Source organism: Helianthus annuus, chromosome 10 (assembly GCF_002127325.2).
Source record: "Helianthus annuus cultivar XRQ/B chromosome 10, HanXRQr2.0-SUNRISE, whole genome shotgun sequence".
NCBI classification, from domain to species: domain Eukaryota; kingdom Viridiplantae; phylum Streptophyta; class Magnoliopsida; order Asterales; family Asteraceae; genus Helianthus; species Helianthus annuus.
Genome location: NC_035442.2, coordinates 27,568,255 through 27,583,757, shown reverse-complemented (window position 1 = coordinate 27,583,757; position 15,503 = coordinate 27,568,255). Strand labels below are relative to the sequence as shown.

At 45.1% G+C, this 15,503-nt stretch overlaps 1 protein-coding gene across 1 annotated transcript; it reads right to left on the bottom strand.

Moving 5' to 3' along the window:
- Window positions 1-1,895: 1,895 nt before the first annotated feature.
- LOC110884268 lies at window positions 1,896-6,996 on the bottom strand. Its single transcript, XM_035978155.1, has 7 exons — window positions 4,744-6,996; window positions 4,507-4,662; window positions 4,243-4,374; window positions 3,916-4,164; window positions 2,745-3,844; window positions 2,384-2,674; window positions 1,896-2,309 (listed from the first exon to the last, which is right to left on the bottom strand). Exons 1-7 carry the CDS (start codon window positions 5,441-5,443, stop codon window positions 1,896-1,898), a joined length of 3,042 nt encoding a protein of 1,013 aa, XP_035834048.1. The 5' UTR covers window positions 5,444-6,996.
- Between the last annotated feature and the right edge of the window lie 8,507 nt (window positions 6,997-15,503).

The following is a 15,503-nucleotide window of genomic DNA, read 5'->3' as shown; positions in this document are numbered from 1 at the left end:
GCGAAGGGTGAAGTCATGGCTTTATATCTGGAACAAGCGAAAGAATTGCTCCAACAATTCAAAACCCACGAAGTCATACATATCAATCGCTCAGAAAACAAGCCCGCAGATGCCCTGAGCAAGCTCGCCTCGACCTCCTTTCAACATCTAGCCAAGGATGTAAGGATAGAGGTACTCAAAAACCCATCGGTTTTACTGCGCCAAGTTAACGTAATCGAAACAGGGCAGACATCATGGATGACCCCTATCATCCAATACTTGGGAGAGGGGGTGCTTCCTGAGAACAAAGCGGAAGCAAGAAAGATCCAAAACAAAGCCCTACAGTACGAAATGCACAACGGTATCTTGTACCGAAAATCCTTCTTGGGACCACTACTGCGCTGTGTGGACCCCCAGGACGCGAATTATTTGATAAGGGAAATCCACGAAGGGATTTGCGGCATCCACTCCGGACCAAGGATGGTCGTCGCGAAGATCATGAGCGCCGGTTACTACTGGCCGGGTATGCATGTTGACGCAATGAAGGAGATCCGCAAGTGTGACTCTTGCCAGAGGCACGCTCCAAAAACGTTGCGGCCTAAAAATGATCTTATCCCCGTGTCCACCGCATGGCCCTTTCAACAATGGGGAATTGACATGGTAGGACCCTTCCCGGATGCCCCCGGCGCCGTAAAGTTCATCATAGTAGCTGTCGACTACTTCACGAAGTGGGTAGAAGCCAAAGCCCTTGCATCCACCACAGCCATGATTGTGCGCAAGTTCATATGGGAACACATCATATGCAGATTCGGCCTCCCGCTCAAGATCGTGACAGACAACGGCACCAACTTCGCGTCAGACGATCTTAAGAACTGGATGAAGGAGATGAACATTGAGCACACTTTCACCTCCGTTGCGCACCCACAAGGCAACGGACAAGTGGAAAGTGTGAACAAAAGCATCGTCGAAGGGATAAAGGCCAGATTAGGAACAAGGCGGCGCGGATGGGTCGATGAGCTCCCAAGCATTTTATGGGCTCATCGGACCATGCCAAAGACAAGTACCGGCGAAACCCCTTTCAGCCTAGTCTATGGCTCAGAGGCGGTAATCCCGGCAGAGATTGGCTTGCCCTCGCCGCGAATGACCACGGTCAACACGGTTGACAATGAAGCAGAAAGGCGTCTAGACTTAGACTTATTAGAAGAACGGCGTGAAATCGCAAAAATCAGAGAGGCCAAATACAAAACCCAGCTGGAAAGGTACTACAACACAAGGGTTCGCATTTGTACCTTCAATCCAGGGGAGTACGTCTTTCGCGACAACGAAGCGTCAAATGCGGAACGCCCAGGGAAATTGGCACCTAAATGGGAAGGCCCATATCTGATTCATGAGGTCCTAGGCAAAGGGGCCTACAAATTGCGCACCTTAGATGGCCACATCTTACCAAGAACTTGGAATGCGCAACAATTGCGCAAATGCTATATGTAACCTTTTCGGCCTCGCGCCATTTTTCAATTTCGCCACGCCGGCTACGAGCCATTGGCATATATGTATGAAGGCCTAAGAGCCAACTTCTGATTTGAATGAAAACATACGACATGTTCTATTACATTGTTTTTTCGTTACAAATGCATGTTAAACTTCTGATTAGCGCGAAAACACTCCAGCATTTTGAGATGGTTCAAAACCACCTCCAAGGTCCTCCGCAAACAAAGCGCGAGACCGGGTGGCCACCTTATGCTTAGAAAACGCTTCCATTTATTCGAGCTAATTTAACCTAAGTTTTTACAGCAATGCAATAATTGCAACAGAAAAAACGAAGACATTTCATTGTCATTAAAACTGCGCAAAAGCGCATCACTTACAATCAAGTCAGAAACAAAGGCAAACGCCTATCAACAAACTAACAACCTACTCTATTTGTCTTCGTTCTTCTCACCATCATCATCTTCGTTCCCCTCACCATCGTCGCCATCGTCATCACCTCCGCCATCATCACCAGCTGCTTCCTCATCAGATGATTCAACAGTAATCGGTGGATCAAGGATCGCCTTGAGGCGCTGACACCAATCATCCTTTTTTAAGGCACTAACAACCAAGTCCATGATGGGCAAGGAGAGGTTGTCATATGAGTTCTCAGCACTGGCCAGCGCAGCATCAGCTTGTTCCGTCACTGAGCAATGACTTGTATCGAATTCTTGTCCCAGCATTCGCTCAACGTGATCAGCACACTCCAGGTAACCTCCTCGATGACCAACTGCACGCGCCGCATCCGTAAGAGCAGCAACAGCGCGATCTAGCTCGCCGGCGTTCAAGATGGAATTGGCAACCTTCATCAAAAGAGAAGCATTAAGAATAAACTCTTCAACATGTTAAAGAAAAAGGTAAGGCAAAAAGGACTTACCAGCACTATTCCCCGAGTGCGCATCCATTCTGCTTCAGAAACAAGCGTGTCCACAATGCCTTGGGCCTCAGAATAATTTGTCTGAGCCACGTTAAGCGCCGCAGTGCTGACAGCACGCGCCTCCTCAGCATCGATGGCCTTGACCTTCTCTGCCTCAAGGTCGATCTCCAGGGACTCACATCTGTCGATTTGTTCATCCAAGCGACGTTTGAGCTCCGCAATCTCAACGTCCTTGGCCTGGAGATCTTTGTCCTTGGTGGACAGCTGAACCTTAGCTTCAGACAACTCAACCTGGAAGTTGGCAAATGACTTAGAAATTTTATAAACAACAAAGGAGAAAACGAAAGGAAAATCAACTAACCTCCATCTGTTGTTTAGCGGCTGTCTCAACCTGCGCTTCCTCCACCTTCGATGTCAGCTCCGCTATCTTAGCCTCAAGACCAACAATTTTTTGTCGAGCCGCATAGGCGCGCTCGTTGTCCTGGGCACAGATGCGCTTGAACTCGGCCTTCTCCTTGGCCAGTTGCTCTTCCACATTATGAAGTTTCTTTTGCAGGCCCTCGCGACCCCACTCTTCAGCTTTCCTATCAGCCTCAAACTTGGCTTTCTCCTCATCAAATGTGGCCTTAGCCTTCTCAAATTCACCAACACGTTTTAGCACACGTTCTCGGTAAGCCTCCCAGTCGGCGCGCTCTCTGACCATTGTTCGCCATTCACGAACTATCTGGTGGTTAGCAGATCGAGCGTTGGCCTCGGCAAGAATGTAAGTGCGGTACAACATTTCATGCGGCTTCGCCTTTTGACGGTTAACTTCGCCAGGAGTGAATTGGTTCAAGTACCAATCGCGAGAAGGACCAAATTCAACAAACGTATCCTTCTGCCTTAAGCTCCAAGGGGCTTGATGAGGAGCATCACCACGTTCCTCTTCAGTATAAGTTTTATAATATATATCCCCGACGGTATCCTTCGCACCTATCACATTGGGGTTATAGCCCCCAGCTCCTCCAGAGCTTGCACCACTAGACACATAGCGCCCTAACCCCTTAGAAGTAACAATCGGCGCAGCGGGGGGAGGTTTTGGGACACCAGACTGCCCTTGAACAGAAGACTGATCGGCAGCTCTTTCTTTCCTCGCCTCTTCCGCCTTCCTCTGCCTATCCGCCTCCTCCCTCAGCTTTCTCTCCTCTTCCGCTTTTCTCTTCCTCTCCGCCTCCAGCTTTCTCTCCTCCTCCTCCTTCCTCTTTTTCTCTTCCTCTTCTTTGCGCTTTAGCTCTTCAGCCTTCTTCTGCGCAGCAATCCTACTCTCTTCTTTCCTCCGATCCTCTTCTGCCTTTTGCTGCGCTTCAGCAGTTTTCGCAGCATCACGCGCAGCAGAATCGGAAGGTTCAGTGGCAACCTTAGGTCTTTTCGTGCTGGGTTCAACAAACTTAACCCCCTTTTCAGGGGTCTTCTTCTTGATCTCTACAAGAATAAAGCAAACGCACTTGAGCAAAAAAGAGGTTAAATTATAAAGAAGGGAGATAAGAGCATACCAGGAGAAAACTGGTATAACGAGCGCAACTTGCTCTTCTTCCCAACAACGGGAATAACAACTGAAACAGGCGCAGAGGCCATACCAGTTGTCGCCTCGCTTCTACCCCTCTTTCTTCCAATCAACGGGGCAGTCTCTTCTTCCTCTTCTTCTTCATCCTCAGGATGAGATGGAGTTGCGTCAGCATCCGGGTTACGAGAACCCGCGCTCCCAGAGCCTTTTGACCCACCAGCGCCAGTCTTTCCCATAGCTGCATATGATAAACCTTCATAAGAGTCACTGATTATCACGTAATCGTCTAAGTCACGTTGCCGGAGGCGAAGCGTACCTTTGACAGCAGCAGTAGTTGCGCGACTGGCGCCAGGACCCTTGCTGGTCACTTCAACATCCGCCTTCTTTTTCTTCTTCGAAGGTTTCTTCTTCTTCTCCTCTGGGTCAACCCCCAGATCGCGCAACACACCTGCAAAGATTTTAGGCAACGAACTTAACTCGCCATTCGAAGACCCTACTGACTCCTCGCTGGAAAGATAGAAAGTCTCTTTCCCAGCAGAAGTCACAGAGCGCAATGGACGAGGTTTAGGATAGTGCGCACCTTCAGTTGCATCCGGCGGCGAGGCGAAGGCGTCAGCAGCAGGAAGCATGAAGTTCCCCTTTATCTGGTCATACCAGCCTTCCTCATCATCGCGCAGAGGGCGAACGCCCATGGAGCCACCAAAGGCTGGGAAGGCAGCCTGATAGAGTTGCGTCTCTACACAACAAAAACAAAGTATAAGAAACCAGTTAAGTGAATGTACTCGGAAACAAAACAAAAAGGGGGAAAGTATCTAACCTTGATCCCCGATCTTCAAGACCGGGAGTTCCCTGCTACTAGGTGACCACTGGTCACTCATCTTGGCAGCAACCAGAACATTCTCCCCAAATACCCGGTTAGGGGTTGCGGTAAGCCGCTGATACCACTGAGCAGACTTCGGTATAGGAAGGTCCTCCTTTGGTATAACCTCGGTCCATTCCCTAAACGGCATAGCTATTGGCAAGACTTCCTCCCGGATGAAGAAGAACTTGGGTTTCCAGTCATGGAAACTCTTGGGAGGATTCAACAAAATCTTCTTAGCCGTACCACGGCTAGCAAAAGAAAAGAACCCCATTGTTCTTTGCAGTTGATAGAAGACACGAAACTTATTCACCGTCGGCTCAATGCCGTGGGATTGACACAAGAACTCAAAGTGCCTCACCCTCACCATCCCAGGTGGGCTTAACTGTGAGATATGAAACTTGTAGTAGGACAAGATGCTACCAAAGAAGTTAGTCGCCGGCAGCCGGAAGTTTCCTTGAAGGAAGAAGTCTTCGAACAAAGTAATGTAACCGGGAGGGGCATCAGCCGCGGTCTGACCCTGAGCAGGGTACCGGGCATCCCACTCCGGCGGAAACCTAAAACTTCGAACGATCTGTTCGAACAGACCTAAGTCCCATCTAAGGACTGGAACCGGTCCTTCCTCACTAGCAGCAACCTCTTGATGCTCTTCACTCATGTTTTTAAGATGATCTGGAAAAAAGGCTCGAAGAAGGCTTGAAGATTTGAAGAAATCTTGAAGAAAATGAAGAACACTTTGAAGATTCAAAGAGTTTTGAGAGGAAATCGGAGAAGAAACGAAGAGAAAGTGAATCTCTCACCTTTCTCTTCGGATATTTATACCCATCGCATTTAATGCGATGGGTAACCGTGCCGCACTAGCCGCTAGGCTAACCAACAGGAGGTTGCCACGTCAAGCGGGAAACCAGGAGTGACGGTTACCACGCGCGCGTGGGCCTCACTCTCCTGACATGAAGTGCAACCGCCGCAGGCGGCATGATGACACCCGTGCCAGGGGTCAACTCAAACGTCGCCCTCAGCGACTTATCTCACCAACCTGTCAGAAGTTCAAATTTCGAAGTTTCCCGCCATAAAACATGCAAGTAACTTCATGCAGAAGTCATATGAGTCGCGCCAGATATACGTAAACCACTATAACCCCGCGCGCTTAAAAGGACAAACAAGAAATCACTCGACACCTGCCTAGTACCTGCGCATCGAAAACAACAGTTTTCTACATGCGCCTTACAAGTCAGGACCAAAAGGACAATTTCCCTTCTCTTATTTTTATTAAGTCCAGAGCTCCAACCACTTGCGTTGCGCATGGTGCAGCACTGGACTGGGGGGACTTGAAGGGGTATGGTCCCAAAAAGTCGCGCAAACCTCATAACAGGTTGCACGTGAGACCATACTCCTTAGCATAACAACTTGATAATAACAACCTCGCGCAGCTCACATCACATTGTGACTTACCCCCGCGCGAGGAAGAGCACATAATAAACTCAGATAGCAACACTTAGTATAAAAACAATGGTATAAGTGAGCACACTAACCCCGCGCGGGTTAGTTGCCACCAAACAAAATCCTCTCCATAGGAAGACGCGCTGTTACCTACAGAGGTACACAGGGTACAAGTGGCAGTAAAAAGAGCCAATGAGCGTCCAGCAGGCTCTGTTCAATCGTGCGCCACGATCTTCTGACGATAAGTACACAAGGACGCCTACATGGCACCAATCAAGAGACGGGGACAACTGTCCCACGATCTCCACTTGTCTGCTGATGACAGAAGGGACAACAAGGCCGACAACAATGACACGTGGCTCCAATCAAGGTGCGCCAGCACCGACGAGCATCTAGAAGCCACTAAGCAGTCGAGGCCAGCGAGGCAAAGAGTATATTCGTTGTTGTCCGTTTCTGGCCCAAGGCCCATCAGCCCACAACCTCTTACACCTCTCCGGCTATAAATAGAGACCTTCATTCCTCAGGTGACTCATTCGATTCTCTCGGCTCTTACTCTTAACTACTTAATTACTCTCAAAGCAATCGCTTATTCTCACGCCGGAGCCCGGTTAAGAGGGAAACCCCCACATTCCCCTCTTAACGAGTAACGGTGTTCTGTTTTGCAGGTTGATTAACCAGTCGGAGCTCAAATACCTCAAAGAAGATTAACCACTATGATAGGAACATAAACCCCTCTAATTAATACCTTAATTAGAACCCGTGTTTCTTCAGATACCGTTAACAAGTTTAGTATTCACAACAACATCAAACATTAATATTATCCAGCAATACTTCAGATCATCAACCAATAATCATAATCACACAAGATCTACATGCTTTACACTAATATTCATTCATTAACCACCTTGTTCATCATTTTAGTAGACTTTTAGATTTGGATCTTGTATGTTCATAATTTTTAACCGACTAATCTCTTATTAACCACATCAAACATGAACAAGAAGTTGATTAGAAGCACTTACAACTAGCACAAGGCTAGGGAAGAAACTATGCGAAAAAGAGGTGGATAAAAGCAAGATAGAGAGGTCCTTCGCCTTCCGTTAGCTCCAAGACTCCTTATGCGTGACCCGTAACACTTGTATAACTTTGGAATGAGGAGATCAAGAGCCGAAAATGGTGGTGTGTTCAAGGGGGGTCTCGGCCGTGAGCTAGGGAGGAGAGGAGAGAAAGAGAGTTTTGGTGGAATGGTGGTATTTATAATATCTTCCATATAGCATATTCCTAGCATATTCCAAGCATATTCCTAGCATATTCCTAGCATATTCCTTAGGATATTCCTTAGGATATTCCTTAGCATATTCCTTAGCATATTCCTTAGCATATTCCTTAGCATATTAACAAATACGTGTAAGCATAACACAGATATCAGAAAGCAGTTAAGTAATTCCACACAGTCGTCAGACACTTTAATTATCATTAATAATTTGTACGGAATACATGGGATTTTGAGGGTTGTCACATTCTCCCCCTGTTAAGAGAATTTCGTCCCGAAATTTAGTGCGTGGTTACTGAGGAAGCTAGTTAAGTTGCGTTGTTTTCCTGATTTTCCTGGGGTGTCACATCATCCCCCGTTGATTTGGAATTTCGTCCCGAAATTCTGCGGTAGCTTCAGTCTCAGTAGTGGTTGCATTTTTCTTAAACAGCTGGGGATACTTGAGTTTCATTTGGTCTTCTCGTTCCCAGGTATACTCTGGGCCACGATGGGAATTCCAACGAACTCGGACGAGAGGTATTCTGGTGTGCTTGAGAATCTTAACGTCTTGATCCGTAATCTCTATGGGTTCCTCAACGAATCGCAGCTTGTCGTCGATTGTGAGCTCTTTGAGAGGAACTATGAGGGTCTCATCTGACAGACACTTCTTCAGATTTGACACATGGAAAACATTGTGAACTCCGCTGAGTTCTTCAGGTAGGTTCAGTCTGTAAGCAACTTTGCCAATTCTCTCAATGATCTCGAACGGTCCGACATAACGCGGGTTGAGCTTGCCCCGTTTGCCAAATCGAACTACACCTTTCCAAGGTGAGACTTTGAGCAGCACTCGATCCCCAACCTGGAACTCGAGTGGCTTTCTTCGCTTATCGGCGTAGCTCTTCTGACGGTCACGGGCTGCCGCCATGCGTTGTCGTATCTGAGCAATCTTCTCGGTTGTATCTACTACGAGTTCTGGACCAGTGATTTGACTGTCACCAACTTCTGCCCAACAGAGAGGTGATCGGCACTTGCGTCCATACAATGCCTCGAACGGAGCGGCCTGGATGCTGGTGTGGTAACTGTTGTTATATGAAAACTCCACTAGCGGGAGGTGTTTTTTCCAGCCATTGCCGAAGTCGATTACGCACGCCCTAAGCATGTCTTCGAGGGTTTGGATGGTGCGTTCAGATTGCCCATCCGTCTGTGGATGATAAGCGGTGCTCAAATCTAAACGTGAGCCAAAAGACCTATGCGTAGCTTGCCATAATTCAGAGGTGAAACGCGCGTCACGATCAGAAATGATGGAGGTTGGCACTCCGTGCCTTGATACCACTTCTTTTAGGTAGATGTCTGCTAGAGTAGAAAACTTACCCGTTTCTTTGATAGGCAGAAAATGTGCAGACTTGGTCAGTCGATCCACGATCACCCAAATGGTATCATTTCCGCGTTGAGATCTGGGCAGACCAGTAACGAAATCCATGGAAATTTGCTCCCATTTCCATTTAGGTATCTCTGGTTGTTGTAATGGGCCTGATGGTTTCTGGTATTCGATCTTGACCCTGGCACAAGTCAAGCATTTACTGACGTAGGTTGCTATGCTGGCTTTCATACCAGGCCACCAGTATGCAGTCTTGAGATCATGGTACATCTTGCCCGAACCAGGATGTACTGAGTAACGAGACTTATGCGCTTCATCCATCACCAGCTCGCGTAGGTCTCCATACAGTGGAACCCATATGCGTCCGTTAACATAGTAGGCACCGTTTTCCTTTTGTTTTAGCCGTTGTCTCGATCCTCGTAGGGACTCAGCCCTGATGTTCTCTGCTTTCAATGCTTCAACCTGAGCATCACGAATCTGAGCTGGAAGGTTGGATTGGATGGTAAGCTGTAACGCACGTACACGCCTAGGTATATTATCCTTCCGGCTGAGAGCATCGACCACAACATTGGCCTTGCCCGGATGAAACTTGATCGCGCATTCATAATCATTCAAGAGTTCTACCTATCGGCGTTGTCGCATATTCAATTCCTTTTGCTTGAAGATATGCTCGAGACTCCTGTGATCGGTGTAAATGGTGCACTTGGTACCGTACAGGTAATGTCTCCATATCTTAAGCGCGAAAACAACTGCTCCCAATTCCAAGTCGTGTGTAGTGTAGTTCCTTTCGTGAACCTTAAGTTGACATGATGCGTAGGTAATGACCTCGTCACGTTGCATTAACACACAACCAAGTCCTTGGATGGAAGCGTCGCAATAAACCACGAAATCGTCCACGCCTTCTGGTAATGAGAGGATAGGTGCGCTACAAAGTCTATCCTTCAAGTGCTGAAACGCAGATTCCTGTGCATCACTCCAACGATAGGTGACACCCTTCTGAGACAGTGAAGTGAGAGGTTGCGCAATCTTTGAGAAATCTTTGATGAATCTTCGGTAATATCCTACCAAACCCAAGAATTGGCGGATTTCTGTTGGTGTACGGGGTGCAGGCCAGTTCTTGATCGAGTCAACCTTGGATGGATCAACATGAATCCCTTCCTTGTTTACCACATGGCCCAGAAAATGGACTTCGCGAAGCCAGAAGTCACATTTCGAAAACTTGGCATACAGCTGCTCTTTACGAAGTAGTTCCAGAATAAGCCTCAGGTGTTGCTCGTGTTCCTCCTGACTCTTAGAATAGATCAGGATGTCGGCGATGAAGACTATGACAAATTTATCCAAGTAAGGCTTGCACACTCGGTTCATGAGGTCCATGAAGACCGCTGGTGCATTCGTCAGCCCGAATGGCATAACTAGAAACTCGTAATGGCCGTAACGAGTCCTGAATGCTGTTTTGGAGACGTCCTCCTCTTGGACTCTCAGCTGATGGTAGCCTGACCTTAGGTTAATCTTAGAATAGAAGCTCGACCCTTGTAACTGGTTGAACAAGTCATTAATGCGTGGAAGAGGATAACGATTCTTCACGGTCACCTTGTTGAGTTCGCGGTAGTCAATACACATCCTGAAGGTACCGTCTTTCTTCTTTACGAACAACACTGGAGCTCCCCATGGCGAAGAGCTAGGACGTATAAAACCCTTTTCCAAGAGCTCTTGTAGTTGCGTAGACAGTTCTTCGAGTTCTGATGGAGCAAGTCGATAAGGCGCACGAGCTATTGGTGCTGCTCCAGGGGCTAGCTCGATTTGAAACTCGACTTGTCGATGAGGAAGGCCAGGTAATTCCTGAGGAAATACCTCAGGAAAGTCACGTACAATAGGAATGTCTTCAATCTTCTTTTCTTCCGCGGATGCATCAGTAACGAGGGCTAGGATAGCGGTGTGGCCCTTTCGTAAACAATTCTGGGCTTTAAGGAAAGAGATGATGCCTACAACAGCACCCCTCTTGTCGCCACGAATCACGAGCGATTCTTTACCAGAACAAGGGATACGGACGATTTTTTTTTCCTTGCAAACAATCTCCGCTCGATGATGAGATAGCCAATGCATCCCAATAACGACGTCGAAACTACCCAGTGTGATAGGAATAAGATCGATAGAGAAAGTCTGACCAGCTAAGACGAGGTTACAACCTTTAACTACGTGTGTGGCTTCTAGACTTTTACCGTTAGCTAGTTCTACCGTGTGTTTGGTGTTCAGAAGTGTTGGAGTGCGCTTAAGCATTTGGCTAACTTTTACGGACACATAACTAGTATCGGCACCCGAATCAAATAAAACAGTAACAAAGGAATCCTCCAGAAGAAACTTACTCGTCACAACGTTGGGATCGTTCCTTGCATCACCCACATGCGAAGGAGGAATAATTCACCTAGATCCACGAACTTAGATGAGTTTTCGATTTATCAAGTCGGTAAGCAATCAAGTTCGTAGGAGTTTCCTTAGGTCGTGTGAATGAATTTAAAAATACGTTTGTGTAATCGTGAGGTTCCAAAGAAAGGACGCGAAAACGCATTCGAGAGAGTATAATCACATCATCACGCTCAAGGTTTCAATAGGTGATCACCAATGATAGAAATTCGAGCCTTCCAAACCCTCTAATCTAGAGTGAGTTCGCATTAGTGTCTGGCGTCACTGTGATAAAGGAATGATGGTTCTGTGTAAGTCAATAGTAGAAATTAGGCATTGCATTAAGCATAGGTCGGTACAAAGGCTAGCGAAAAGATTTCACATAAGTACGATAAACCATCGTAGGATCAAAGTGCGACTCTTGTAGTGTAAGGGGGGAAAAGGGGTGAGGTAAATGTGTAGTTCGTCGTGTCCGTATATAGGTTGAGTAATCCGTATCGCCGTCCTCGAATGTCCCGAAGACTATTCCATCATTAGGAGGCATCTGCTTGCTAAGTTGGGTATACGAGGGTGTAGATCAAAATAAGATATCAATTAGCTACCCAACAAGGTAATGAGGGGGGGGGTAATCTTGTGATCGGTAGAAATCGTGGTGTGGTTGTTAGCGTTTTGTTATATCGGTTGCGGATCGAAGGAACGGGAGGTTGGGCATGTTGTCCTGTGGCGCGAAGATAAAGGACAAGTTTAAGCACAAGATTCGGTTCGCGAAGGTAGGATCTAAACATCCTAAGATGGTTTGAAGTAGCAGGTTATACCTCCTGCAGGAACAACTGCGAGTGCCTCAGCAACTCGTTCGTTGATCAAAGCCGTCAACTGGGCTTGAGTGAGGTTGATACGTCCTCCGCGTCCGCTCATGATCTTCATAATGAAGCAACGTAAGTGAGGAAGTGTCACGAAAGTGCGTAAGTGTGGGACGACAGGAGAGAGTAAGCACACAAGGTTCAAATAGCAATTATCACGTTAACTAATGCACAGTGAGAACTATCTAACCGACAATATAGCATATATCATACCACTTATGGTGTCGAGTCTTGCACGTGGAGCGAAGCGTCGTTGTGGATCGTTAAGCACTGTACAGGTTATAGTCTGGTTTTATCAAAAATCTTTTCCCATTTTAAAACCAAGTTCACTATAACCAATGGCTCTGATACCAATCTGTCACACCCCCAAAATCCACCATGCGGAGTACCACCGCTTGGAGGCGTGACATGACCAGGATCGAGCCACCAATCATATCGAACAACATAATTAAGTAATTAAAACCAAACACAATACGATTGGTGACCAAAAGGAAGTAAACCGATTTTAGTTAAACAGCGGAAGCATAAAACGTAAGTTCAAAACATAGTCCATAGTTCATAAGTTTAAAGTCTAAAACGTAGGTTTAATAAGTTCATAAAGTTTATTTATTAAATACGGGACATATTAGCCCGCATCCCACAACGACCACCTCCATATGCAAGCTCCAAGCATTTAACGACCTGTAAGGCATGTAACAACGAGTCAACAACAAAGTTGAGTGAATTCACAGTTGGTTGTTTAGTTATAGCATTTGTTTCGTAAATTATCTGTTCGTTTTGAAAACCATGTATCGTATGAGTTTGCATCGCGGTCTTTCTGACATGTTTGCGAAGATTAGTGGGGGTTTCCCATGTGTTACTAGACCACGCGTATCGACTGCTACGAAAATATAAGAGGTGCCCTAAGTCAATGTCTATCAGCATTGACCCTTTGCCCATAGTCCATTAGTACACGCCCGTCCGACTGGCACGGTGTGAGGTTTGTTAAACCTAATAGCGCTATTAACTAATGACCCGCTCGCCATAGGCCTCGGCGATTAAGTCGATAAATGAGGGACTTAAAGTGATAGAGTTGATGGTCTTATGATCGTGTACGTAGGTTTTACGTACGTGCCCTTCAATCCGAGGACAGTAAAAAGTAGTTTAACAGTAATGATAGTACAAGTAGTTAATCAATCCCATTCCCAAACACCTGGGAATCCCATGCCTTAGAAAGAGTGTGAACTCACCTCGGTTTGCTCGGTTAGATTCTCAATATAGCTAACAGTCAAGGTCGGTCAATCTCGTCCTAATATAATTTACCAGTTAGTCATTTAGTGGCTTTCAAATAGAACACAAAGTTCCTACACGTATCTATCACATAACATTCATCACTTTAACGGTTTATGCCCTCTAAGTTTCCCATCCATTCCCCACTCAAAATCAACCATACGATAATGCACATAACATATATAACATGTTAGATCATTCACGGATAGCATACTCGACATTTAGACACGCAAGTCACAACTTATCTCAATTCAGCATTTATATTCAAAACCGGCTGTTTTCGGACATTTTAATAAAATAGTTAAATTATTCCAAAAATTCCCATATTTTTATAGGATGTCTTAAACGTTCCATATTTTATTGTGTAAAAATATCGGGGTCCGGTTAATTACCAATATTTTATAAAAGTTCATGTTCCGGACTGAACTCAGATTTGTGTATTTCTGACCACAGTCCACGGAACAATTTATTAGAAATTCATCGAGTGTCCGATTTACGAAATTCCAGTGGGGCAATTACACATGCATCGGTTGTCATCTACTGTAAAAATTTCATGGTCCGATTCATCACAAAACTCAGGTTATGACCGAAAGTATAACACCCATTTATTGCTGTCAAAATTCAGCTTAAGTTGCTGTTACAAATTAACACTTTAAAAATAGTAAACGAAGTCCAAAAATTACGATTCCGGTGCCATTAGAACCGTATTTCATAATGAAATATTTTAGATTCAAAATATCGGTTTTTCGTTGAGTTTATGACCTGTTTACAGCCAACTGAAGTTGGCTGTAAAACTTGGACAGATTCTGATTTTTAGTGTTTAACCTTCTAAATCGTGTTCGATCGATACCGTTAACAAGTTTAGTATTCACAACAACATCAAACATTAATATTATCCAGCAATACTTCAGATCATCAACCAATAATCATAATCACACAAGATCTACATGCTTTACACTAATATTCATTCATTAACCACCTTGTTCATCATTTTAGTAGACTTTTAGATTTGGATCTTGTATGTTCATAATTTTTAACCGACTAATCTCTTATTAACCACATCAAACATGAACAAGAAGTTGATTAGAAGCACTTACAACTAGCACAAGGCTAGGGAAGAAACTATGCGAAAAAGAGGTGGATAAAAGCAAGATAGAGAGGTCCTTCGCCTTCCGTTAGCTCCAAGACTCCTTATGCGTGACCCGTAACACTTGTATAACTTTGGAATGAGGAGATCAAGAGCCGAAAATGGTGGTGTGTTCAAGGGGGGTCTCGGCCGTGAGCTAGGGAGGAGAGGAGAGAAAGAGAGTTTTGGTGGAATGGTGGTATTTATAATATCTTCCATATAGCATATTCCTAGCATATTCCAAGCATATTCCTAGCATATTCCTAGCATATTCCTTAGGATATTCCTTAGGATATTCCTTAGCATATTCCTTAGCATATTCCTTAGCATATTCCTTAGCATATTCCTTAGCATATTAACAAATACGTGTAAGCATAACACAGATATCAGAAAGCAGTTAAGTAATTCCACACAGTCGTCAGACACTTTAATTATCATTAATAATTTGTACGGAATACATGGGATTTTGAGGGTTGTCACATATATATATATATATATATATATATATATATATATATAGGGTCAAGATTTAAAGAAAACAGTGAAAAGTGTGAGAACGGTGAGAACGATTATGGATCGTCCGATCAAAACAATCCATGGACTAGATTGCGCGGTGGCGTTTTCGTAAATAACATCAATATTATTAGGTGGGACGCGCTTCATTAAGGGTAAAAGGGTCTTTTACCCCTCATATTCAAAACGCAATCAAATGATAAAACACCAAACAAAAAAATAAAATGCCATTAAAAACAAAACGCCAAAATCTAAAAATAAAACGCGGTGAATATTAGAGGAAGATGAAACAACACAAAACAACTGAATTTCATTTATTAACATTTATTAGAAGAAATTCCCTCCTAAATTACGCGCCAAAAACATCATTATATAAACAAACGTAAAACATAGCTTCCATAATCACTTCAATCTATCCATTTTCTGCAAAAAAAAATCGTTAACCAAAAACGCCAACTTAAACAAAATGCCAAAAATGGC